Here is a 27,979-nt window from a genome sequence, read left to right on the forward strand (position 1 = left end):
CATAAATTACATGTTTACTGCTGGCTGTGGCTCTCTGCACTAGTCGACATTTCTTCTGATGTCAGCAGCACATTATCATATTTAATCGGCCCCAGCAACCTGCGTTAAATGGGTGGGAGATTGAAGTGGCCATCGTTCCATCTCTGTAAACATGATTTACATCACAAACAAGAGAATCTTGATATTTATGGACCTGTTTATTAAGTTCAGTTCAAACTCTGAAAGCTTTAACGGTTTGTTTTTCGATAGCATTTTATTTAATGTAATCCTTTTACGATGACATACGTGTTCTGCAACCCTTTAACAGAAGTTATACGGCTGCAAATGTAACTCCTGTTAAAGCATTTACAGTAGAAGATCAGTTCATCACATGGGAGGCATGCACAGTGGAAGTGCATGATGTTGACTGAAACAAATTACTCTGGTTCTTTTAACAAGCATGGCAAACAACCAGGAATATTTACAGTTGTGACCATCCTTGAAGTAAACCAACAATCTTGAATGAGACAAGATAAATGAAGTACATTTTTCTGCACACGCTGCTGATTCTAGCACTCATTGATATGCACAGACACACGCTGGTTTGCACAAGCACTCACACACATGCGCACACACACACACACCCACCCACAGTATGGATTTTTCATAAGGGAGCATGGCTGACTTCTGATGGACAGAAACTCCAAACACTGAGCTATGTCGTATTGCAGGTTGTGTCATGAAAACCACTTGTACCTGAAAACAAAAGCTAATATATTTTTCCATTGATGATTATGTAGCAGATTAAAGGGGGAAGCGAAGCTGAAAAGAATTGTGATACAGCAAAAAACTGGCCAAGTAATCCTCAGTACAATTTTAAGATAGTTTCATGTAACAACTGCCCCTATGGACTATATTCAAAAATGGATCAAACAAAAGCATCCTTGTACAAAAAGAAAATAAATCAAATATGGTAATAAAAATAAGAGTACAGTGTAAATATATATTCATATTTATAATTTTCTAACTGTATTTACAAGAAGATAGTTTGAATGATGCAGTGGACCACTGTGCTGACATATACAAGGTATGCATGTCCCTTGGTAATATATTCTCTGGATTTGGTCTGAAAAGCGGAATGCTTTCCTTCACTACTGATGGAACAACCGTGGAAAAATACAACTGACACAATCGCAGTCAGTCCTTTCGATTCTCTTGACCCGTGGAATGCCCAAAGTGGAGAGAAGAGTGGGAGTCTGTTCTTTTCCAGCGCTGTGACAAACTGCCACTCCCGGTAATACAAAGTGCCCCGTAAACATCGTAGCCACCTCGCCACCAGGAACCTGGAAACGGCTGCACTCTTCGGCCCACGTGACCCAACAAGTTCCAGAAGGTGCCTCCGAGCCTCCTTTCTCACAGAGCACCAGTGTTTTAGCTTCATCTCTGGGAATGTGGGGAAGAGTCCAACCCCATGAGGCAGGGAGCGGAGGACGGGGAGAGGATATGTCACAACGTTTGTCTGAGAGGAGTTGAGGTATCAGCGTTTCTTAATGGCTGCCCCGTTGGAGTGGGGAGGGAACTTTGGCAGGCAGGGCTCCTCGGCTCCGGCGTCATGGGAGAAGACGGAGTCCTCGCCCGAGGAGCAGGTCGAGCTGCGGGTGTCGGGGTAGCTGGGGGAATATTGGTCCAGAGGCACGGACAGCTCCAGATACTCCTATACACACACAAATGGACAGAGAATTAGGCATTTGACATCCAAAACCGTTAAATCTGGTTGAGACCAAAGGTGATGTTCGTTTTACTCTCTCTCATTAAATACATCTTATGTTACAATATTGGTTGAATATTATATCGGAAATGTATGTGAGAGAAGCAGAAGCTTGTTGGTTCGCTACAATCTGATGGTGTAGTAGTAGAGTAGGACTGACCTGGTTGGATGTCATGGCCAGGCAGCGGTCTAGATCCTCCACCAGCTGTTTGAACGTGGGTCTATGAGAGGGCACAGCATGCCAGCAGTCCCTCATCATCATGTACCTGCAGAGAGGGAGAAGAGATGTGAGTGATTTTTAACTGAAAGCAGTCAAGATCATACTGCCTCATGCCTCTCTGTATTAATGTATAAAATGCCAAATCTTATGTAAAAGAATGCATGAGATGTTTGTATACGTATGTAAAATTCTTCTAAAAGAAGGCTCAGAAATAGCCCAGTGAGCCAAACCTCCCATCCAGCTGTAGCTGGAAGGTGGCGGTCTAGCAACCTGAGACTGAGCTGAACAATGTGCTCCAATTGGAATACAGTCAACTTTTGAGTGTTAAGTTTTATTGGTTGCCAGATATGTCACTCAAACAAGGGTAGGCAGCATCATTTAGTTGCCAAGCACCTGGAATTTACCTGATGTACAACAATAGAGGGTATATAGTATTAATGCCCATAATTTGGACCAAGCAGTAAACGAAGCTGTAAGCCAGCTTGGCCTCGTCTTTGAAGCTGAGCAGCTTGTGTTACTTTTAAAAAATGTTTTTTTACATGCTGTAAAGTGACATGTATTTTCAAGTTCTGCCTTTACAATCTACATACACTTCTAAAAATTGAATCAGCTGTTTGCTCCTGTTGACATTTTCTCTCTTGACAATTACAAGACAAATCAGAAAGAAAATATTTCAATCACAACACCACCCGCCTCAGGAATAATGACACTATCGCTGTAGGCAACCATCAAACAAAGTCCCCAGACTCTTTGATAAAGAAATTATGTTTCCCTCGTTACTTCAGTGTTTCCAAATGAGGAAATGCTGGAAATTAGATATTCATAATTAGCATTGGCCATGCAGAGTCTCAAGCAGTGGGAACGTGTGTCTGTAAAATGTGCTCAGAAACATTCGGGTGACGTGTTTGATTTTCAGCATGTATTGCGTTCCCTTACAGCTCATGAGTGCAGGTGGAGGGCTTGTCCATACGGTGACCCTCCTTCAGCAGCTTAAACAGCTCTTCCACTGGGACCCCGGGGTACGGGGAGCCTCCCAGGGTGAAGATCTCCCACAGCAGCACCCCAAATGACCAGCTGCAGAAAGAAACAGACAAGAGCGTCAGGCTTTGCACAACTAAATATTTTCCCCTCACATTCATTCCAAGAATGTATTGAAATCATCAATCATTAAAAGAATACTCACACATCACTTTGGTGTGTGTATATCCGGTCAAACAGAGCCTCGGGAGCCATCCACTTGACTGGTAAACGACCCTGTGGGAAAGGTGTACGTGTTATGGATAGCTGTATGGATGCAGAATAGTAGAAGATGTTCACCCAACTATGAATAACAGTAGGCAAATGATAAGTGACTCACATTGGTGGTCTTCTTGTAGTAATCAATGTGGTGGATATCTCTTGCCAGGCCAAAGTCTGCTATCTTCATCACATTGTCCTCCGTTACCAAGACATTACGAGCCGCCAGATCTCTGTGGATGCACTGCACAAATACAACCAGACTTTACCAGAGCTGAACCAGTGTCCTCTCTCCTATCTTGTAATGATAGGAGGAACACTGCTGATATACAGAGTATTCCGTTGGATTCTGTCTCATCTGCCAAGAGCTAATAAACTAAAAACATTTACCTGCCAAGAATACTTTTTACCCTTCAAAATTATTGATGTGTATTTTTCATAGCAATATGTCACTCTAACCGATTCTATACATGGAAACAGTGAAAACGGGTACTGTGTGTTAATTTGAAACTTGCTCACTCACGTATAAAATGGATCAAGTTTGTAATTCATGTGCAACAGAATTCAAAATTACAAGATATTTTTATATTAATGCTGAAGTAACATAAAGATAGTTAGCTATGTGAGAACAGGCAAGCACCCAAGACTATATACAAGGCATTCAAATGTTATCATTTCAAAAGTTAACGGCTACGGTGGCTAGTGTGGTGGGTTTCCCTTATTGATTTATCCACCAAAGATTTTATTGCTTGGTGGGTGTAATTTTGGACCCTGGTTGTATTGTTGCGTTACCTTCTTGGAGGCCAGATACTCCATGCCCCGGGCCACCTGGTAGGCACAAGACACCAGGTCTTTGATGGACATGTTCTCCACGGGAACCTGGTCAGGGTTGTAGCAGTACTCCATGCCCGGTGGGCGCCGAGCTCGCAAGTATTCCCGCAGGTTGCCCTTGGAGGCATATTCTACAATCACATACAATGGACCTGGAAACAAAAGGGGGAAAAAAAGTGTCAATAAATCCTGTCATCACCATAAAATGAAAATAATTTTCTAAAAAGTGGCAAACAGAGGAATTCTTGCAGGATGGTAGTAAACACTGCCATGTCATGTGAACTCTTGAGTTACACCAGACAGCTGGGTCACAGAGAGAATCTTAATGCTACATTACATTTTTGTAAGAGGGAAGAACAACTAATTGTAGCATAGGTTTAAGGACTGGACCAAAAAAAAAATCAAAAAATCATTGCACTCATAAATACTTTGAAGTCAATGCTTAAATGCATCCATAGAGTGTTTACTCAAGATAAGACACATTTCAATGTCAAAACAGTTGGTAGATAAAGCTAAAGGAATGTTGTCATTTACTTATCAAGGAAGTGGAGCGAACAAAGAGCTTGTTTAGCAGTGTTTCTAGTGTGGGGGGAACAGAGCAATATGCACCATAGGGTCATTAGAGGTTAGTTTTCCTCCACAGCAGAGGCTGATGAACAGTGCCAGGCCTTGTCAGGGATGATTTGAGAGATATGGCAACCCTGGCAGCAGCTGTGGTCATTTCAAACTGAGAGCTCGGAAGCTTGTGTCAGGATCGCTTATTCATGCCGTTCTACACATCTCTCAATGTAAGGCGCACGGCAACACTTTGTCTGAGGGACAACAGGTTCTGAGATTTTCTCAGAATGGGTGTGTGTGTGGTGCATGCCTCTGTGTGTGCGTGTGTGCGTGTGCATGCGCATGCGAGCGTGTGTGAGTGTGTTACAGAGCAGGCCCGGGTCAGTAGTGGGCCCCCGTCTGTCTGGGTCCTACCATCCTGTGTGCAGGCTCCCAGCAGATTAATGATGTTCTTGTGCTTCCCAATGATCTTCATCATCTCCATCTCTGAGATCAAGTCTGACAGGTCTTTCTCTGTGGCGTCAGCTGGAGGGGAAGGGAAATAAATCATATTAGGACAATTAGTTGATGTTCTGTTGGTGAAAAGGCCCAAAAAGGCCCAACAATAATCACCTTGACCAAGCAGGCATACCAACATGATAGCTTTCACAGACACAACAGTTAGAGTTGGGCTGAGGCTAGTCGAAGGGAATGCTCCCTGGGGAAAGGCACTTAAAAAGTACCAAGCAATAAATGCTACTTTCCCTACATCCCTACTCGTTGCAGTTTTATGAACACTGTCGTATATCGGATGTCAAGGGTTCTCATAAATTTTTACTCCGCTCTCCCGTTGCACAGTGGCTGGGAGCCAGTGGCAGATGTCTCTTAATATCTGTTCATCACAGCTCTGGTGTCAGAAATGTTCTTCTCCCTGGAGCCTGGAGTTGAGGCTTACGCAAAAACTATTCTGTGCTTTAAAGAAGTTTCCTCGTAACAAATCCTAGCTGCATTCCAGCAGATCCCATTAGGTTCAGTACCCATCCACCCAAGTCTATACCCACGCGATGGACTGAGAACCTTTAAAAAGGGCAGCTGACTTACATTTCAGCATTTTGACTGCGACTTTCGTCACACGGTTTGGCTTCTCTTTGTCGAGACCCAGCGCCTCTCCCATCACCACCTGACCGAAGCAGCCTTCTCCCAGGGGCTTCCCAAGCACCAGTCTGTGTGGGGAAAAAGAAAAAGAGAGAGAGTCAGTGACAGTCAGTGGACTGTAACTCCAAATCTGTGTGTGTGGAAGGCTGGCCTTTTTTAACCTTTAATTAACCTTCACGTTGACTGAGAATGTAAGCTCTATTTCAGTGAGAGAAGTGTTTCTCATTCACTTTCTCCATCCAGATTTTCCTGGTTCTGGATTTCAAACCGGCAACATTCCTGTCACAAGCCCACTTCTCTAACCTGTAGGCTTGTGTCGCTCCACCTGGAGGTTTTGTCCAGAACATACCTGTCCCTGGGAAGCTCCCAGCGGGGGTCCTGGGGCAGTTCATACTCAGACACCCCAGACAGCATCGGAGAGCCACTGGAGGACAGGCGAGAGGGACGAACCAGCATCACCCCAGAGTGGATGGAGGAGCTCGAGTCCACAGACACCTGAGGTAAAGAAGCCTGACATTACTTTCTCATAGTGGAAAAGACACGGATTAAAAAGGGAAGAGATTGAAAACTACAGAATACTGCTGAATTTCTAAACCATGTTTTATAGCAACATGTATAAAATGACCAAAACTACTTTGTTGAGCTGTGAGTATGGGGAAGGAACACCTCGACTTCTCATACCTACCTGATTTACAGGACGTCAAGGATTCACAAGGAATCTGGAAGCTCTATGAATGAATGCTTTTCATTTTCCCAAATATTAAACACCATTTGTACTGGCAGTAACATAAATTAACAAAAATTAACAGCAGGCAGTAACAAAAATTCCATGGAATTTAATAGCTCAATATAATGAATAGCTTTAAATTTAGTATGAGAGAAAATGGGATGTGGAAACATAAAGAGATGAGAAGAGAGGAAGAAGGTATAAATATTCCAAACCCCCTATCTACTTTCTGTTACCTGTCTGCGCAGGGGGATGCTCTTGGCCAGCTTGTGGACGGCCAGCTGACTGTTGAAGTCACTCTTCTTGGAGGAGGTGCGCATCTTGACGATAACGGCGGTGGCCACCATGACAGCGATGATAAAGAAACCCACACAGTAGATGACCACCTCCAAGTAGGTGTGGTTGGCTGGAGGGTAGTGTGGGACTGCTGGATGGGGGAACGCAAGGGGGTCAGGGGTGGGATGGGGTGGTCAGCTACCATGAATGAAATCAAAACTACCACAGAGGGACTGCACATACCCAAACACACCACACATATCCATGTTTTGTGGTACGCAGCAACACAAACAGAACAGATGGCCCACCCAAACACACACACACACAGCTGCCATGTCTAAAAACCAGAGCCTTTGACACAGACACACACGGGACAGGAGGCCTAGGCACAAACTCCTATTGTGGCACAATAATCACTTCTTTGAAGCATAGGGTTTCACTCTACATTCTTTGCCAGTGTGAGAAGTGGTCATAGTCCCTTGAATCAGAGAGCAGCCAAGTTCTCTACAGGCGCATGCTAGACCCCACTGAGAAACAGTTAGGACAAACCTAATGGCCTCAGTGTTTGGATGTTCTACCGATTCAGATAATCCAAAGTTTACTACAAACTACAAATATTAAGTATTTTGTTAATGTAGTAGTTAATGGATATTTAACTAGTTAAATAGTGTGCAAAGGCTCTGATTTTTGTACAAAGTATCGATACGTCATACATTCAACATGTAAGAGCACTGCACATCATTTCTACTTTATCAAATGCTCTCATTTACATTGCATGTCTACGTGTATGTCTAGCTAGGAAGGCATGCCACAAAGCATGAGCTCAATTCAAAAGCTTAACTGCTTAACATGATTAATAAAATGGATATGTCCCATTCTGACTCCCTCATTTTTTTAATGCATTTTCAAAAGAATTGTGTGTTGGTGCTGGTAATACAAACAATGTCTTGTCACATAAAACCGACATATTTATGTGGTAATAATTGTTGACACTTTTCATTTAACCATCCAATTCAGATCATGTTTTTTTCCTCCCATTCAGTGAAAACACCAACATTTATTCATACCAATACTAGGGGGTATAACGGATCCGGAAATTTTGAGAAAAATATGGTTCTGTGTGTTCCTTGGTTTGGGATGCAGCTCAGTGCATCAGAGCTAGATAACAGAAACGTAAAACCAGCTGCAAATGCGTTTTTTGTTACAACATAAGCTTGTCCACAACCATAGCTCCTGCTGAGAAGATTTTTAAAGGATAATTCTGGTTATTTTTGCCATCATGATTGACTGTGTTCAAAATTTTGTCACTTCACTGTAGAGCTTTACATACCTCTAGTTTGCTGCTCTCCAATACACACCCATAGGGCCCATGTGAACTCCAGCAGTCAAATTTTGAACACAATCAATCGTCATGATGGCAAAAACAAGGAAAATAAGGCTCAGGATAAAAATAACAGGAATTATCTAATTATATTCTTGACATTTTCATAGAAAATCAAATGCAGTATCATGTTAAGCATTGCCTCTAGTATTCATACAATTATATAATCATATAATTACATAATTATTATATAATTCTACTTGATTCACTGCTAAAAGACACTGTTGAATGTATTTTCATTCAACAAGGAAGCTTAAACTGCCCAGCAGTAGACATAAGTGATGCTGAGAATTTTTCTAGTTGCCCATTTGCCATTTCAGACCCCAGGCTTTGAACTTCTGAGCCCAGCCTGAACTTTGAACTAAAACGTTAAGTTTTATATTTTATATCAAGAACACAGATGCGTGTCCGATGTTCACTCAACAAAGTCAAAGTTCCCCCCAAGTACAAAAAGTATGAAAACTGAACAATATTGCACAGGGTATGTTGTTGCCTAATTAGTGGAACATTATCACATACATGTTGAATCGTTTCCAACTATTTGAACTGCAATGCATCCCAAACCAAGGGTGTATATAGGAAAATGTTTTTAAGTGTACCGTTACACCTCTAACCAACACCAGCAACACAAGTGAGCTGCACTTGTGTGAAGAAGCTGACTGACAAGCAGCTTGATAATTGGACAAATGCCCATTCCAACCCTCAGGAATGAGACACATCCACTACAGTGGGCCAATTATCAAAGCCAGGCGCTGTGCTCACAGCTGGAAATGACATCAGGGATACATGTCATTTGTAGCACTTGTCAAAGAACATCAGCTTTAAACCAAATCAAATGTAAACACCAATTAAAGAGCAGAATGGGAGACACAGTTTAGAGTGAAACCTGATCAGAGCTGCCAAACAACCCTTGTATCAATGTGAGACCATCAAGCACTCTTTCTACATAACCTTTGGTTGAGACACTGATTGGCCTATTTTTAATTGCATAGTTCACTCTTATGGTAGACTCTATAGAGAATAGTTCATGGGCTGTTTGGCATTCTGTGATTTCATACAAGACAGAGCAGAACATGGCCCATACTCTCCCATCCAGAGAGTTTAGATGGAGCAGGAGCCATGCTGAGCACAGAGAGGGAGGGAGGAGATTTAGTAATGGTAACCTGCCCTGGCTTCCTCTCACATTTCTCAACAGAACTGGAGTCAGACAAGACCCCATTCTGGCCAATGTGGTGGATAGCCAGGCTGGATAGGAGGAAAGGGAGAGATATGGAAATTCAGGAGAGAGACAGAACCACTGATACCTTCAAAAACGGTCAACCATGCAGAGTGATGAGAGAACCCGATAGAATTGCCCGCCAAGCAGGTATACTCCCCAGCGTCATCAAAAGACACATTCCTCAGTTGGAGGACTTCCATTTCCTTGTCCGTGGTGTTAAGGCCAGCGGTCTAGAAAATAACAAAGGAAGCAGACCCAACAAGAGGCCCAAGAGGAAAAAGGGAGCCATGAGTAAAGGATTCTGAAAGAGAAAGGCATTGTAGTAGAGGGAATGGGACAGAGGAGCGTTCTCCTCCTCGATCCAACACCATCTTCCCAAGAAGTATCACCCAGAGCCCCTGCGGAGGACACTGTCAGGGAGAGCCCTCCAGTCTCTGTTAGTGGAGGAGCTTGTTAGGTAGAGGCCGCACTGCTGAACCCATCACTGGGCCATCGCATCATCCCATCACCGGACATCAAATACCTCAGTCTCATCTCTACATGCAAGAGATGGGCAACATGGAAAACTCCACAGCAGAACAGGGCACACTCAAACTTTCAAGGCCTCGCACACATCTTGCACAACCACTCAGTTCTGAGCATGAGACAAACAACAGGGGGTCAGTGAAAGATAGGTAAACAGAGCAAGACAGCTGGAAAAGGTGTGGAAAAAACCAAAGGCAGTTAATAGAGGGAGAGAGAGAGTCTCTGAGATGTGAGCGGAGGACTTTGAAGGGCAAGGGAGCGAGAGTAATAGAAGAGGATGGCAAGAGAGGCCCTTATTAGGAGGGCACAGCACAGGCATGGGGCAGGAATGAGAAAGGAGTCCAACATAAACCTGAGACTAAACACTTTCAACTGTTCTGCTGGGAATTTTCCATAGCGTCATTTACAGTCAGGAGCACTGAGGCAGGATAGAGGGAGGGAAAATGGAGGGAGGGAGGAGAGAAACAGCTGAGGTTGTCTCTAGTATATGGCCCTAGCTTTCCAGGTGGTCCTGGAAGCGCCTCCTCTGTGTGGTCCTATATGCGGTCCTGTACTGCTGCGTGGTGGTTACCTGTGGGCTCATATCTGGTGACAGTCAGCCAGGCCGACTGATTGGCCTCTCCTATATAATTGGACACTTTACATATATACTCCCCGCTCTCCTCCTCAGTCACATTGTAGAGGGTCAGCACCTGAGTGTCCGAGCTATTGACCCCAGAATGCTGGAAATAAAAACAAGTCATGTGCAGCACAGACAAAAAAAAGTAACAGGCACATGCTCACATTATAAGAATTAAGGAAAATCATTTTTCTCTGCTGAACAATATTAAAGGAGAAGCATTTGTTTGTATGGTTCATCATTTTCAGAGTTGGGCTGAGGCAAAATAAACTTTCACATCAAATCATTAACATGTATACACTTTTCCCCCCTCTTTAACAGTGTTGGGGACATAAAACTGTAAATAGCATAGCAGGAAAGGAAAATAAAACATAAAACAAACACAAATAACGTAATAGTAACATCAAAAACAGGGCTTATCAATGAAACTATTTAAATAAAATCCAACAGTTTGGTTGTGTTTCCCCATTTAGCATTACAAAAAAAGGTTACCACATCAAATAAACTGTCTTTTTTTCTTGAACTAAAATCAAAACCCATAGAGTCAGGCTTGTGGCAGACTGTTCAGAGCAAGTTCCTACCTTGAGAACACGGACGTACGGTAAGCCATCAGGGCCAACGCGGCTCCCGTTGACCTCGATGTGTTTTAGCCACTGGATGTGAGGCTGAGGGTCACTGAACACTTTGCACTCAAACTCCACATCGCTGCCCACTACTGCAGTGCGGTTAGCTGGCAGGCCAGCCTGCAGGATCGGCCTGTGGGGAGAGCGCTCTGCAACACAATAGACAGACACTCAAATGTTAGTTTGGAAGTCTTGTGAACAGTGAAGCAAACACACCGTATCAAAAATAAACACAACCGCAATAATCCAAAAGTACACATGACTGACTGATTCTCAAACACAAGCCAAATAAAACCTCCATCATGTTAAGTCTTTCTTACTGGAAATGGCTACAGCTGATTGCAGACAAGGTCACTAGTTTAATCTGATCTGATACTGTGTAATTTTACACGTTACAGACAGCAATTTCTCAGCCGGAGAATTAAAACGACTGTTTCCCCAACTATATCCCGCCTGTGTAATTACTGACATTTGGCCAAAATAGATGGACAGACAAGTTAAGAGTCTGATCTGGAGCCGTTACTGTACAATGAAATGTTCTTGAGGCTCCATTTTGATGACTGATAACTCTCCAAAGTAAACTAATGAGCAAAGCATCTGGCAGAGTGACAAATGTCTGGGCTTTTCTGACCCAGACATCAGTGGGGGACTTAGCATGCGCTCTTGAGGATACATTCCCGTCACTGAGGCGATCTCGCTGCTGATCAGGGTCTGGGGCTGTAGTGAGGTCACGCCGAGCCCAGGGGACAACAGTGACGGAGGAAGTGGGACTGTGATTTATAGAACCAATGGTGCCAGAGCGAGTCACAGGGCAGGTCCTGGAGGGAGTAATCAGTTCACTCCTCTACATCTCTCCATCACTCAGGCCGCAAGTAAACAGCCTTAATTTATCAAATGGCTGACGTGACATTCCCAGTTCAGCCTAGACGAACACTACGTGACTCCCCTTGTGCTCTCAGGATGAGGATTACATCAGGTCGGTTAATCAGGTCTAGTGGTGTGAAACATTAGTGATATTGAACCAACATGACACTAGACCCTCATGAATATCCAACAGATGATTAAGCCAGCCCAGGATCAGGATCACCCTGGCAAGGTATGCACCAGCAGCAAGAAACAGGAGAGAGAACACTTACCGACTACGTCTAGCTGGTAGGTGTGATTGATGCTGCCATGTTGGTTTTCCACTACACAGGTATAGTTCCCCTTGTCAGAGGGCACTACAGACTCCATGATGATGGTCCACACATGGTCTCGGACCTGAAAGTTGGAGAAACAGGTTATAGTGGCTGTATATAGAATGGGTAATGAAAAACAAAAATATTTGTGACATAATCCAGATACTCTTAATCACAGTAAAATATATCCTGTAGTTAGCCTTGATTGGAGAAAGCGATATATTGAGCATTACCAAACAATGTATTGTGTGTGACAAAGCAGATAAAATCCAAAATCAGGATTTTAAATGGGAATATGGACACAGGTTCTTTAATTTGCTGGTGCCCAAGGATTTCTGTACAACTTTCAGACTGCAAAGAATCTCTCAATTTAGTTCCAGTACACAAAAGAAAGAAATGTTTAAAACAATTTCTAGCACCAAAATATAGTCAGTCCTTGTATCAATGGCTCAGTCATTCAATTCAACCCTGAAAAAATGTTTTCAGTCAAATGAAATAAACAAAAATAAGGCCAGTAGTGAGACAATCATGGCAACACAGATGGGACTAGAATTGCAATTGTGAATTTGACCACCAATAGCGAATATTTGACAGAGCTCAAGCTTAAATTCCCATCTATTTTCATGCCAAAACCTTGACCTCTCAATATCACATTTGCATAATAGTTACTTTTTGTACAAATGTACAAAAGTACAAATGACCAACAAGTTCAATGATGTGTGATGCTGATCAGAAGATAAAACGCTATTCCCTCTCCCCATCAACACCGTCCAAAGTTTTAGGCGGTGGAACTTTACTATGTCTGCAAGTTGCTGTATTGGTCAGCCAAATCGATCATACTCTCATTTGTCGTCTCTATTTGGCATTTCAAATGTGTTGCGTTCACAGTAATTTAGTCGTACCAACCAAATACCAAAAGGAAAAAGGGGGTACATGTTTTATATACAGTACTGTGCAAAGGTCTTAGGCACATGTAAAAGAAAAAAAGTAAAGCGAAGCCTACTACTGACACACTAATGCAGAAAAAAAATGAATAAACATCTAAGACACAATTTATATAAAAACTCTTGGGTGCCTAAGACTTTTGCACAGTACTGTACATATGCCCCAACCTGTCTTATTAGCGTCAATTGATGTCTCCGGTGAAGTCTGGCTCTCTTTTCCAAGACAAGTTATAATTTTTCTTCCATAAATCTGCCAAGACCGGCAGTGTGTGATTAAACCAACAAACCTCTAAGGCAATGGCAACATCAAACATGCATATACACAGGCCGAGCCATACGGTTTCCCTCATTTAGCTAAAATGTGATGAGGGAGTCCAGCTGCCTGTTGCCAGATGTGTTGTGCTTGGCTTCATACATGTGGTGTGCATTATTCCCTGCCTCCTGCCCGTCTCCATGTAGACGATATGAACAATAGAGGCCTGGTCATAAAAGCAGAGTGTGGGAGGGATGAGAGACGTCCCCAGCCGCCGATGCAGACCTTTGCACCTTGACTGAAAAAACAGCAGCCAGATGGTGAAGTGTGCTGCCTGGTTGGGCTGAGGGGGGGGGGGGCTCTGGCAGCTGAGAGGAAACTCCTAAATGTGTCCCAGCTGGGGAGGGAGAGGGGTAAGGGGAGTAGAGGACAAGGCTGGACTGGCCTACACCTTGATGGGAAGAGCAGATGCAGGGGAAGGAGGGGGGTTGTGTCTTAGTCTCTGTGAACATCCATGTGCATCATACACCTGTGAGGCTGCTGCCAGTCAGTGCAGCCATCCATAGATAAACTCAACTTAAGGTACACTAAGTGAGATTTTTAGTGCCCTCTAGCACAAAATGACCACAATATATTTGCTGGGGTTTGATAGGGTTGTTGATCAATATAATGACTCAACAATTAGGTGAGATTTCTGGCTTTCAAAACACACTTCCTGGCCCGTACCTTGTTCTGGAACAAAAACTCCTTGCCCATTGGATTTTCAACACACTTATCAAAAAAACTCAAATGATCAGTGGCGTCAAAGCTCAAGCTAAAAGTCTCCTGATAAATTGGAAACATTGATTAATTGTATTCATCCCTGGGTTGCAGAGATGCTATATTTATGGTGAGGGGAAGCTGAAGCATGCCAACTCTGGTCCACACCCTTCACTGTGAACTGTTTACCCTGTCTCACTTCCCCTAAGTGAACCTGGCTCAAACCCAGAGGCTGGAGTAAACGGCCTTATCAACTGATATAGCCTCACAGTTTATCAACAGTTAGCGTCACATTTCAGCACAGCCTGACTGAAGTTGTGAAGACGTTAACAAAAAAAATTGTCATCATATCTCACCATATACCATAGGTATATTGACTGTCAAATTTACTGTTGTACGGATGCCATTACTGAAAAGACGACGCACTGATGTACAAAATGAGGACAGCCAACAGTAGCCTGCCTCCAAACGGATGGCTAGGATTGCCCACCTGGAGGTATTGTTATTGTGGCACAACCTTCCCTTTGTGGCATAGGATTTCATCTTGCATTGTTTCCTAGGTTAGATGTGAAACTTGCCTCTGCTTTCCACTTGCAGAAGTGGAAGGCAGGGAGGGGGCCGGTGATCTAATGTAATGATGAGATCACTGACACATCTACACTCATAGTCAATGAGCTAGGAGTGATTCAATAAGGATTGCTAAGCGGGACTCAGATTATTTGGTGCCACAACAGAGAAGTTGAGGGGACCAGGTTTTTTTTTTTATTCTATTTTTTACCTTGAAGCCACCGATGCGTTGGTCTCTCTTGAACTCCTTGCCATTCTTGTACCATTTCAGAGTGGGGGTTGGGTTGCCATTGGCCTGGCATCGAAACTTGACAGTCTTACTGGCTGGGACAGCATGAAGCTTTTTCTCCATCTTTTCTGGATGAGCCCATTGTGGGGCCATTGCTAAGAAACAAGAGAGGGAGAGAAAGCAGTTATAAGCAGCATAGCAGAGAGAGTAATTCATGGAATTATGCAATTGATATAGATTCAAAATGATTAAGGGAAAACTAAAAAAACACATCTAAAAAACACAAAACACCCCATTCCTGAGTGTGTTTAATGTATTCTACGTACTCTAAAAGTCCTAGCCCCTTTTGGATGACATTATATATGTTTAGCCAAAACCAATTTTTAAATCACAGTCACAGGACTTGGCAGTCCTGGATTGGCAAGGACCTCAAGTTTCTTCAAATACTAAAAACCATTTTGATTTTTGATTCTTTTAATTCTTCAAAATTGTTTGAACTAAGTTGTGAAGTCACTGCCTTATCTAGTCAGGGGCTAGATAAGGCAGTAGGAGTCAAAGTCAAGGTCGGCATGCCTGCCACGCTTGGTGGCTGCTGGTTTCCTTGTGGTCAGAGCAGGCAGTAGTGAACCAGATGATGACCACGGTTAGTCACCACAGGCACATTCCTGATGCAAGAGTTGTTGTCGAGGTAGTGAAAGCCCTCTGATTCACCAGAGTGAAATCACCCAAATGTGACTCACAAACACATGGCAGGTCTATAGCTGAATCATAAGTCACTGACCATTCATGAAAGTTACTCATGACCTTATGACCATTAGCTAGCCAGGTAACTATTGATCTGTAGTAGTACTGGGAAGGAGATTAGGCCACTTACGCAGCAGTTTTTGACTGCCCAACAGTTTGGCTTCCTCTGATGAAGACTCGTCATCCTCATCTTCATCCTCAGATGATGCCAGGGTATCAACTAGTAGAGTAGAAAGAGAGTTAATTGTCAGCCAAACACAACTGCTGTAATTGTGTTTAAAGCAATTAAGGAAAGCAGTTTGTCAATGATACACATGGATTTTTGGGGAAATGTAAAAATGGCAACAGTCAGACACAGAATCAGAAATCTATTCAAATGTTTCCTGGCAAAAAGATGTTCCTTTTTGTTTAAAGCAACAAAACCAAGGCAATCCACTGGGCGCTGCTGCCCATTATGGTTGAACACAAAAGTTGACCTGTCATACACTGCCTTTACATTGATAGAACATCTTCCCTTTTTAGTATTGATAGCTTTAAATAAATAACATTTAATTTATTTATTTTAAAAAAGACTATAAAAACAAACTGGTTGGTCTACTTCTATGACCTTACCTGTGACGTTGAAGTAGACACTGTGGTTGCCGAAGGTGGTGCATGCGTACAGGCCAGAGTCCACCAGCTCCACGGCCTCAATCTCCAGCTGGCCGTTGCGGATATGCGTGTGTTCTCCGTCCACCACCACTACATGGTCCTTTGTCCAGTTGACAGCCTGTAGGGAGTCCTTGGCAGTGCAGCCCAGATCCAGCCGATCCCCGGGGTAGAGGGTGAACATCTCTGCTTGGTTTTCCACCGGGACTACAGACGGAAACAATAGGACATGGCGCGGTTTGAGTAGCACAGTAGTAACTAGACTCAGACTGAGTAACTAGGATGCTGTTATGAACACAATAACGAGGAAAACAAGGATACTACCTTTGAGCCCAACTATAACCGTATGATACAAAAGGATAACCACCAGGACTGTCCCTACTTACAAATTTCACAATATCTCTAATTGAGTAAATAGTAAATAATATGATACAGATAGCGTCTATAATGTTCAGAAAACTACAATACAAAAGGGACAGCATCTCTAGCATAAACACTCGGATGAAAAAGTATTTCTGAGATTTTCTATTATAAAGCAAGGCCAAAGAGACAGAAGAGAGGCCCTTTCCTTGATTTCCCTGAAAGTACAACCATGCACAATCATGGCTTCCTTCTTGAATGCAAGTCCTTGTTTACTTCTGCCGTGTTGAAAATCGAACTACAGCCGCTCTCAGCACACTGCCTGCCTAACCTCTCCCCTAAATTAAATCGCATCCCAAATTAGTCAAGGCCCTATCGTCAGGCGGGCAAGGAGCTACTTGGGAAAGGAAGGTGAAATTCAATTAGAGGAATGAGGAGGGTGGGGAGGCGTCACGCAGCGAGACACCTGAGCCCCCTGTTCTAAATGACTACATAGTCCAGAGGGGGAGGGGGTAACCCAATTATGTTGACACATTGTCCATCACAATGGTGTTGTTTGTCCAGTTACAAAAGGTAGAGATCGTCACTGGCTAACTTGCTTGAGATTATTGCTCTATGATCACACTTCCATGCCAAAAGGCACACAAGGAACATTGCTCCAATTAACTGCAAATTAATAGCCCACTCCTGGTGATATACTTAGCAAAGTAGCATATCCAAAGTAATCCCTAGTGGCAGTCATAATGTGCCTATTCAAAAGTCTTTTTACTCATCCTCCCTTCTCATTTCTTACAAATGCACACTATTTTCCACCCTAGAAGAACCAAAAGAAAAAAAGCATAACCATCCTCTATAATCAAATGCCACCACAGTGGTGAACAAAACCTCAAGATGAGAACACTCTGAACTATACAAACTTCTTCTCTGTAGGACGCTCTGTGTTTGTAACACAGTAAATGTTCTTCCTCACAACAGGAAGCACACCCATATAGCATAACCTCAGGACAACATCAGCAAACCTGATCACAGTAATCCCTCCCTCCATCACAACAAAGGCCTCCAAACAATAAAGGGGGAGAGGGAGCGAAGAGAGCGAGAGAGAGTGAGCGAGCATGTGCACAAGAGCGAGCGAGAGAGGGCCTGCAGCGGCAGGTTCTAGTGCCAGTTGCTATGGTGACCCCAGTTGGGCCTAGTAAAGGTATTTCCTGGATCACATATGTCTGACAGGCCCTTAATCCCAGCAGGAAAAGGGGCCAGGGGGTAGGATCAACTTTCTCCTCAAAAACAAAACCAAAGGGGGGAAAGTAGAAGAGGCATTTAGTGATGGACTAGAGCTATCCAACCTGGACACAGCCTTAAACGCAAGGTCTCTGTGCTTTGTGTGGGGGCCGTCCAGTATGTTTTTGCTCCTCGCCCTTTAAATGTCGATGCCACTGATAAGGCTGTGTCAACATCCTAGCTATTAATCCGGCTGCAGACATCATAAAAAGCCCATAAATGCCATAAAAATTTGCGTGTTGCTTTATTGTACAGCGTAGTCAGAATCCTTTGTGCTTCTGTGACAACCTACTTAAAACTGGAGTAAGACAAAACACATTGTAGTGCATTCAATCCTAACCCCATCCCATCTAAAGAAAAAAAAAAAAAGAGAGAGCCAATACAGGCATTATTTTAATGGTGACAACTACTTTCACATCTTAGGCTTTCAATAGAGATCTACCATTTTTCTGACTTCAGAGTGGAGCTCTAAGTCAGTGTAGAAAGTAGTAGTTAAGTGTAGCAAAACACATACATAGGATTGTGAAAATAGAAACACAGTACTAGTTTTATTTAATCTCTTCACACAGCAATGAGTGCTGAGTTTCCAACGTTTCCTTTGAATTTTAGGATGTTTCAGTTGAATTAATCCTCCTGGCGCTATGATTGGATTAAAATGGATTAAGGACCATATTTTCAGAAAGCAACCCAGCTGGAATAGTCTTGCTCTCATGTGTTCTTCCAACCATTTGGAAAAATTGATTGACATCCTTTAAAATCAGCCTAATTATACAAATCATGAAAGGGATTTTGGTGAAGAAGAAAGCATGCAACCCAAGGTTTTGAACTAGAAAAGAAAAGCTCATGAGTCTGTGAGTTCCAGACCAACTTAAAAAAAAAAATCAACAAGTTGGCGCCAGTCTATGGAACCTTCTCTGGCTTCAAGATAGGAAGCAATATGCCGCGTGAATGACTGCTGGGATTTCCTGCTCTCGCTGGAGCGATCGTTGAGTGCAGTAAAGTCAGGCTGGTTGAGGCACTGAGATGGCACACAGAGAAAAGTCACTATGGCCGGTCTCCCCGTCTTATTTGACCACATCAGAGTGAAGGGGTGGGTGACGGGTGGGGGGGATTGATAAGTGACAATAGGCAGGACTGGCAGGAAGCAAAAGAATAGCACAGTGCCTATTAGCAAGCCCAAAAAATTCACTGAGTAAGTGTCCCTTCTGAAAGCACTCCAGTAGGGGACCTTTTCATTCCTAAATGAGCCATTGACAATTACCATGGATTAACACTTGGGGGCTACAGGATTACCCTGCAGTGCAAAATTAACCTTTAAATTATTCCTGTGTCATTCAAATGAGTTTTGCAACATTTAGGCCTACAATATTGGACAAATAAACAGGAAGACTAGGACCTCTTAAAGAATAACACCGGTCTAATTTTAGTTTTCCTATCGCCATTATTGCCCATGAAAAGTCTATACCCACCAATGTATTTACCACAGTCAGAACTACTACTGTCTGTTCTACTACAGGTTTGCCCGACCTCCCTTTTTGCAAACATGACTTTATCATGCAGTTTATTATCGAGATTAATTGAGGACTATTTTCACTTTTTCCATTACCACGCAGTTACTTCTGGTGGCAGAAGAGGCAAAACAATACTTTAGACATGATGGGAGGCAACATCTAGTTGGAAACACTCAATGATCTCTTAACATTAAATTCTGGCGGAATGGAACTAGTTTTGATACGATACTGTAGTGATTGTGGCCTTAGAAACTCATGTTAGGAAATAAGATAATACAAATGTTTAAAATGATGAATTATGTTACCTAAGGCAGCAGTATGTCTCTGTGAGATGTTTTTAATGTATTTTTGTAAAACAATGGGAGCCTATGACTTCTGGGAGGTCGGGCAAACCTGCAGTAAACAGACAGTCGTAGCTTCTGACTGTGGTAAATACATTTTTATTTTGGTGGGTTTAGATTTTTCATAGGCATTAATGGCAATAGGAAAAAAACTAAAGTCACACCGGTGTTATCCTTCAAGTCAAGTTCACTCGTTTCATCCCCTCTCTGAAATTCAGCAGAGCCGTGCTCCTCTGGGCCCCCCATTGCTGTCTGAGAACAGTCTGCCTCGGGGCTGTGGCAGCTCTAGATCTTTACAGCCCTCCACTGAAGGGTCAGTGTCTTTTCTACTTTGACTGACAGCAGATCGCACAGTCAAAGGAATCCACTGGGACCCCCATATATATATGTGGCCCCATGTTTGAATGACTTCCCTCTTTGACACTTCACTGTCACACATGATGCACCACCAGCAACTCAAAATTCCTACACTGAAATAATTCTTACGACAAAAACACAATCAGGTTTCACTGAATCAGCACACTGAGGTGAAAATGGGGGTTGTAATCATTATAATGGTTGTCCTTGTGGGTCCAGGCCAAATTAAATGAATTGAATCAGGGAATATTCTTTTCTTATGTCAACAACACACAACAAAAACAGCGAAACAAACAAAAGGAACACGCATAAAACATGACCATTTCCATATAACTATTTTGTTTCCCCACCGGAGACAAAAGGAATGCAACCAAATGCTTCTGCTGTGATTGTTTGTCGACAGCTGAAGCCATCCGTCACCCAGCAGGGAAGCGGGGGGAAAGTGAAGTATTCCCAAGCAAAAGTCAGTGGGGGAGCAGGAGGAAAAGCAGAGAGGCGCATAGATAGTACCTGGCCATTTGGTGATTGAGAACGGGGTGGAGTGTAAATGCATCAGACTCCCCCACCCCACGGCAATTTATCGCCTAGGCTCGCCTGAGAAGAAAAACATTCTCCTCAGAAACCCTATCTTTGAGGATAAGGGAGGGCTCAAAGTAGCATCTTCTTTCCTTTTTTCGAAAACCGGCTAATTTATAGTTTCCCTGGCAGTTAACTCCTCTCTCAGTGACAACAAATACCTTTTCATTACAAAGGAGGAGAGGAGCAGGGACTGCTAGGTAGTGGGGCTGCCCTTGGGCTACAGATGGGAGTCATTTACTCCTCCCTGTCCCACTGTTGGCTTAAACACAGCCGTGCCAAGTTTATTTTAGGGCTTACTGCCCAAGAGAGACCCTCTTGCTTAATTACTCTAATTATAATGCTGAGCTTTATTATATTCTTTTGCTGCACTCCACTTCCGACTGCCGAGTGTAAACATCCAAATCTATCTACCCACAAGTCCAGGCAGCTATTACACTGTTGGACTGTATCCAAGAGACACATTTTTAAGGATTCAATTTCAATGTCTCTTTCCCTTTTTGAGAACTGAACTTGTGCAACCACCAGACCAAGCTAACTTTTTTCTAAGCAATCTTGAAAGTATACAGTTCAGTTTAAGAACAAAATAAGTAAGTAAGTAAGCAAGCAAGACTTTATTTATAAAGCACCTTTTAAAAACAAAAAAAAACACAAAAAAGCAAAAGAAACCCTTATTGCTATCAGCAGGATTGGAGAAAACCTATTTCTAATAAGCTGATGAGTATGAATCCATTTGGCTACCAAAACCAAACAAAAAACCAAAGCATTACTAATAATAGTTAGAAAGTTTGTGCTACATCTGACTCAGTAAAGTGTACTCAAACAACACCAGACACAGGGAAATGGGGTGGTGGGGAATCACTGACACTACAAAGGGACAGACCTCACCAAAGACTGGAGAATGTTAGGATTACATTCCTACACAAAGAGCAAAGCTTTAATTATCAGTGGACTGCTTCCCAAGATAAGATAGTCTATCAAATGCTGGCATACATTTAATCACTCATTCCATCACTTAAGTTCATTCAATCACAAAACATTTAACAACACTGCAAGAGCTAGGAAAACTGCTTTCCTGCACAAATAGAGTCCCAGTAGATTTAACGGGAAAACTGAAGTTATCAAACCATCTTACCTTCAGTGTTGGCGGGCCGGGACTGGGTCGGCAAAATCTGGGCGAGCAAAGCCAGAAACAGAAGTATACTGTGCCTCACCAGCATCCTGCTGAGGGAGCTACAACTGTTGGCTTTTCTGCGAGTGGAACTCCATTCAGACGGTTGGGGCATCAGCACCGGGTCATTCACGGTGCTAAACTGAAAAGAATAAAACAAACAATTGCATGATCACGTACGCAAACCTCGTGCCTTTAAAAATCTCTTATCAGTAAAATTGGGTTATGCTTGATGAAAATAAAGTTATGATGTGCAAGTAGAGAATTAGGCCAATCCTAATGCTCAAATAATTGTACAATTTACTGTACAACAAGATCTTTGTTCCTTTAAAAACTGAAGCCAACCAAGTGACTCAATAATCTCTATTAGTGTTTTGTTGGCAAAGCAGCTTAAAAAAAAACCCAAAACATTTTGTATGTTCGCAAGGTTCAAGGTAGGTACTGCTGGAGCATTTTGGCTTACTTACAAAAACACTATGTGATAAGAAAATGCAGACCACAGGCTTGCTCTGGTAGCACAAGCAAACAGGTTGTGAATATATCACATATACACTGTTCTTGGGAATGTAATGTTTTGTTTTCAAAACCTCAGCATGGAATTAACTCATGAAGTCTGTCACCGCACAGAAAAAACACAGAATCAAAAGCTTTCTTGTTGCTGCTCAGACCAACATTGGCGTGTTGCTCTACGGTCGGTGCTGTTGATAACACACAGGGGTCGAGGACGTACACGCCAAACGGGCACGGTGCAGTGGGTGACCCTCAGATGCACATCTGCTCGCATCATCACCTCTGCAGCATCTGGCCATAGAGATTAACACTTACCCCTAACCCCCATAATCCCCCCCAAGGAATTTGTTAAAGACCAAAAAACTAAGGCCTGTTATGTGACACCCCTGTAGAGAGACCGCCAGGCCATCATTTCCACACTCGGAGATCTATCGCCTAACAGTTGGTTTTGGTCCCAACCCCAACATGACCCCCCAACCACCATTTGCTCCCATGCATGTCAAGTTGTGTGAAACAAATGCTTGTTGTAGGGTTCCTACACTCCTGACAAGTCAAGCTTGAAAACACTACATAGGCCTCATCAATGTAGACACCCCCAAAAAAATGTAAAAAAAAAATCAATGGAGTCACAAACCAATCCAAAATAAGTTAATTCTGTAAACAATACATGCACACTGTCACAACCGGGTCAAAGAAACCCCAACTTGGTTGCGCTTTCACGCAAAGTCGCTTTCAGATGCAGCTTTGGTTTTCTTTGAGAGGTAATTGCTTGTGTGAGTGTTCATCACTGAAACGCTCATTGTGCTCTCCTCAAAACCAATTCAATTTCACTTTCCAAGAATGGTCTAGTGTTCCGGCAGCTGAGCTGGATCAGGGGGGTCCGGGGGGATAAAGAAGCTTGGTCATCCCGGCTCTGTAAGCAGTGAGTCAGTCTTTGGGAAGGCTCCAAGAATCTACTTCTGCTGCCAGACAGAAGGAAGTCCAAAGAGCATGCAGCCGACCACGTTCCCTGGGCTCTCATCACTACATGACCACTAAGACAACAGTCCATAATTGAGGGAGAAGGAAACAGCGTCCTCAAAGTGTGACACACAGAATGCTTTGTCATACTCTGCTCCCACGGGAGCAAGAGTTAAACCTTCAGTATGTCTTACTATTCTCACACAGTCACACTCATCGTTCGCTCGTGGGCAGCTCTGAATGCCATGCGAATACCATAGTGATGAGTACCACAGAGTGACTGTTTAGCTGTCTACTTAATCTTATTCAAAACTACTAATGATGATGTGGGCTTATTCACAACAATGAAAGCACAACAGAGCCTCATTTAATCCAAACTCCTCTTTTGAAAATGGATGTAGCTGGGAGCAAACAGTTCAGATAATTGAAACACTGTAGATTAATAGTGTTCAAATACTTCAAAATAACAAGACACTCATTACAAAACATCATATTCAATTCTGTAATTAAAATGCCCGTCTTTGCATACATCAAAAGGAAGTTCAAACAACTGAAAAGAAATTCACAGAAAGTAGGCCTACTCACATTCGGATATTTTATTAATGGTCAGTTTGGATTTCTGAGGTTCCACTGTGTTTTAGTCACGTCTTACTTGAGATTTACTTTTCCTATACTTGGCTAGATTAGACTGCTTTGTGGATACAAAGAAATTTGCCAATAGTACCAAAATAACTGCATTACATTTAATACATTTGCCTACATACTTTAATACAACAAAATTAGAGAGTGATTAAAAAAAAAGAAGAGATATTTACTGTGCGGTACTCGTCATGGGATTTAAAGGCCCACTCAGAAATGTATCTCCCCACTACAAGCCCTGTTTAACTGCTAGCCTATTTGAAGAAATGTTTTTGTACATTTTTACATTTTATATGACACCTAAATATGAATTTGAAGTCTGTAAGTAGATTGCTTACATTTGTATTGTTTGTGAACATTGGAGAAAAACTGACAGTTTTACCTTTGTTTTTTTTTGTTTTTTTTCAACCAGCCAAACTGACTCTGAATACATTTTGTTTTAGAGCAACGGCCCAGGGGAGCAGATGAAGGAGGATTACACACGGATACATCTCACACCTGGGAGCCGCCCAATACTACAGTCCTGTCCTGTTGCCCACTGGGTGGCTCTACCACAGCAGTTGGCAGTTCAGTGCCTTGCTCAAGGGAATTATGCCGGTTGTTGTCCAAGGTGGATAAAATGCTTCTTATTCACTTCCCCAAAGTCCAAGAATCCATGTGGAGGACTAAGGGGTGAGGCTAAACCACCTAGCAGTGGGAAATTCATACAAATCAAAATAGCTAAACCAAGGCCTAAATATCACTTTGGCACTACATTTTTGCTCTTAGTTGGCGCACACTTCTGTAAAACAATGTAGGCCTACATTACTCACTTTCAGAAAGTGTAGCTACTTGAATTATGAGAACTTATACTTTTAACATACAAACACTGTGAGGTAGATGCAGGAAATATAATTTCATTGTGCCCTTGCTCATACTTTTCAAGAAGTAATCTTTCTTTTAAAATAAAATGTATTGAGATATGGGACAAAAAGACAGAATGTGGGTTATTTGAACCAATAATGGAGACTGAGTTCTAGCAAAGTGAAAAATCAATTCATTAATTACAAAAACACTCAAAACGTAATTACATTTGAAAGGCTTAAGCCATTTCGCTGCATCACAACAACAGCTGAGTATAAAGAGGGATTCCAACACCAAACAGATCATATGCTTAGTCAAATCCTCGTTGTTTTTCTAAGTTCTTAAGGGATGACAGCATTTCGCTGAAAATCAGCCAAATCAGAGGGCTAAGACTAACAGATTACAACGTGCAAGACACATTTTGCTGCTCTCATTATACAAAGACAAAGGTTACAGGCCTAAGCCAAAGCGTGGCCTGCACCATAATTACTGTTCACTGCCATCCATGCATAAAATTCCTCAGCTCTCGGATTCTGTAGCCCAACCCCAGTCAACTCTGCACTCCCGGCGACGGGCCAGTCTACTGGTGCAAAGTTTTTCTCCACGAGGGTGCAGTTCAGCGGACGTAACTGCATCATCAGACTATTCCCCTAAGGCTACTGTTTTCAGAAAAACAAAAACTTCAGGTTTTTCTTAGCCGTGTCGCAGCTTGAATCACTGGTTCTCCACCAGCGTGCTGTGGACGGAGCCTCGCGTGTGTGCTGAGATTTGACTCAAATGCAAAGAAATCACAGTCAAGCCAGGCGGCATTACGTATGCCATTTGTTGACACTTACATCCAAAGTGCCTTTCAATGCCATGAGTGCATATGGTTTCCCATGGGAGGTTCAACTGGGGAAAAAACTCTAACCCTGGCAGTGTTCGTGCCATGCTACACTCACTGAGCACATGTTACCATTCGACATTATATTAAAATGGGGGGAAAATGGTTGAAACCAAAAAGGTGAAAACAACTGCTTAGATTCCTTCCTTTAATATGACTGGCAGATTACAAAACAGCCTGATCTAAAAGATAGGTTAGTAAAACTTAGCCTACTAGTCAAATTTCCACACACACACAGTTTGCTAGGAAATATTTAATTTAATGTTGATGACACACCACATTTCTCTATGGATTTACCAAGAGTAGGTATGATTATACAGCTGAAGTGACAATAATTCTGTGCCAGCGGAGCAGCCTAGTAAATTAAAGGGCAAGAGTATTCCTCACTTCCCATTCTACAGTTCAAGAGAAAACTTTTTTTCCTGGTGAACTCCCTGTGGACATGCTGCTTTTCTCGACCATCCATCTTCTCCCTCTCATTTTAAAACATAACATTTAGAGCTCTATGTAACATCTGACTACCTCTTCCAAACCCCAGACTTCATGACAGATGTAGACCTTCGCGATGTGATGTCTGTCCTTAGAGTATTTAAGATGGGAACATCTCTGACTTTCTGCATTAGTAATTATTCCTGTGTCCTGGTTTGTATTAAAGAACACATTTTGTTCGTGGACATATGGTTTTATTGCCTGTATCTACTAGACACAGAACAGCAGGGTTTTGCCTGAAATCTCTAGAGCCAAGACTCACTTGGCAAAAATGTATGAGGACAGATATGGTGGCAGTGACCAGGATTATTTTTCTACAGATATAACACAATAAATCTCAAAAGGATGTTCATGTTCAGACAAGTAATATGCATTCACAAAGCCTAACTCCATGGTCAAAAGGAGCAGCTCCACAATGTGCATCTGAACATAATAACACATCTGCATTCTGCTTTTTAGCTTTGATACTATGGGTGGTATTTATTATAATAACTTGTCTAACCTTAAGAGGCTGCTGCTGTGACTTTGGATATAAAAGCACTGACATAGAGCAAGGTCTTTTCTGTGTATTTGCATTCAGTTTTAACATGAGTGCTGACAATACTGGGCCTTGCTCTTACAGTGTTTGTCCCCTTTCATTCTCAAGCATGGAGATGGAGGTGTTAATACACACACAACCACTCTGTGCTTTCTTAAACAAGACAAATAAACGGGCAGTTTTCCATTTTCACAATTTCTAGCGCTAAAAAAAAAAAAAAGTAAGATACAGGTGGTTGAGATTCATGTCTGAAAGCAGTCTCTGGGACACACATGAGGGCCACAATTCACGTTTTTTAATTTACACCTCTAGATGCTCATCAATAAAATCAAAGACAATTATAATGGGAGCCAACAACCCCCTGGCACACACACACACACACAGAGTAAAATGAAACAAATCGAATAGTAAAGGACTAATAAATACCAACTCACCTTTTTGGTGGGGGGCTGCAGAACAGCCAGCGTTAACCTCCGTTCGCCAGATGGGGAAGACTCCTGGGCTGAGGTTGGATGTGGAGAAACTTTTCCAAAAACAATATATCCAGGCTCAAAATGTGGGTCCGTTAGAGGAGTTTATCTACTCCAAAACTAGAAACGTATAGCAAGTTTGAACATGTTTTGGCCAAACTTGTGTGAAAGTAGCGAACAGCGCCCGTATCAAAAGAATGTGCGTCCCCCCACTCCGTAAAACCCAAATACTCAACAGAGCGGAAAAAACTCTTTCAGTAACTTGCACTTTGAAAATATGAACGTTTTAACGATGGGCGCCGTTTTTCCCTTTACGGCCTACTTCTTTTCCCTTACCTAACCTACAAAAAACACCAAAGCAATTGAGCGAGGGCAGCCTATGCGGTAGTTTTTGGTTGTCGCTTTATCCCAAATCGTTTCGCTTACGATGGAAAAAAGTCCATTCACCTCCGAAAACTGTGTCCTAAAGTTGTTCAACTTACCAAACAAAACATCCGAAAAAGAAGTGCCGTTTATATTCTTACAAAAGATCGGTATTTCAACAAATCCTGAAGACTATTTTGACCATTCCGGGCGGATAAATGCTGTAAAACAACGAGAGTCCTGCTGCTCAAAGCCTCCCCCCCTTAAATCTG

General features: G+C 42.6%; 1 protein-coding gene across 2 annotated transcripts; it reads right to left on the reverse strand.

Moving 5' to 3' along the window:
* Window positions 1-178: 178 nt before the first annotated feature.
* fgfr1a (fibroblast growth factor receptor 1a) lies at window positions 179-27,963 on the reverse strand. Of its 2 annotated transcripts, none has more exons than XM_071533977.1 (18): window positions 27,309-27,963; window positions 21,977-22,154; window positions 16,383-16,625; window positions 15,901-15,990; window positions 15,009-15,181; window positions 12,233-12,356; window positions 11,055-11,245; window positions 9,415-9,559; window positions 6,690-6,880; window positions 6,076-6,221; window positions 5,673-5,794; window positions 5,007-5,117; window positions 3,996-4,186; window positions 3,325-3,447; window positions 3,151-3,221; window positions 2,904-3,041; window positions 1,908-2,013; window positions 179-1,693 (listed from the first exon to the last, which is right to left on the reverse strand). In XM_071533977.1, the coding sequence occupies exons 2-18, from the start codon at window positions 22,125-22,127 to the stop codon at window positions 1,517-1,519; spliced, it is 2,493 nt and encodes an 830-aa protein (XP_071390078.1). In that variant the 5' UTR covers window positions 22,128-22,154; window positions 27,309-27,963; the 3' UTR covers window positions 179-1,516. The 2 variants fall into 2 exon arrangements, with proteins under 2 accessions (XP_071390078.1, XP_071390071.1); XM_071533970.1 differs by lacking the exon at window positions 9,415-9,559 and adding an exon at window positions 10,426-10,576.
* Between the last annotated feature and the right edge of the window lie 16 nt (window positions 27,964-27,979).

This window comes from Centroberyx affinis, unplaced genomic scaffold (assembly GCF_046629955.1).
Source record: "Centroberyx affinis isolate AG114_WGS23_722 - 3 ecotype Tasmania unplaced genomic scaffold, CSIRO-AGI_Caff_v1 ptg000168l_1, whole genome shotgun sequence".
NCBI classification, from domain to species: Eukaryota; Metazoa; Chordata; class Actinopteri; order Beryciformes; family Berycidae; genus Centroberyx; species Centroberyx affinis.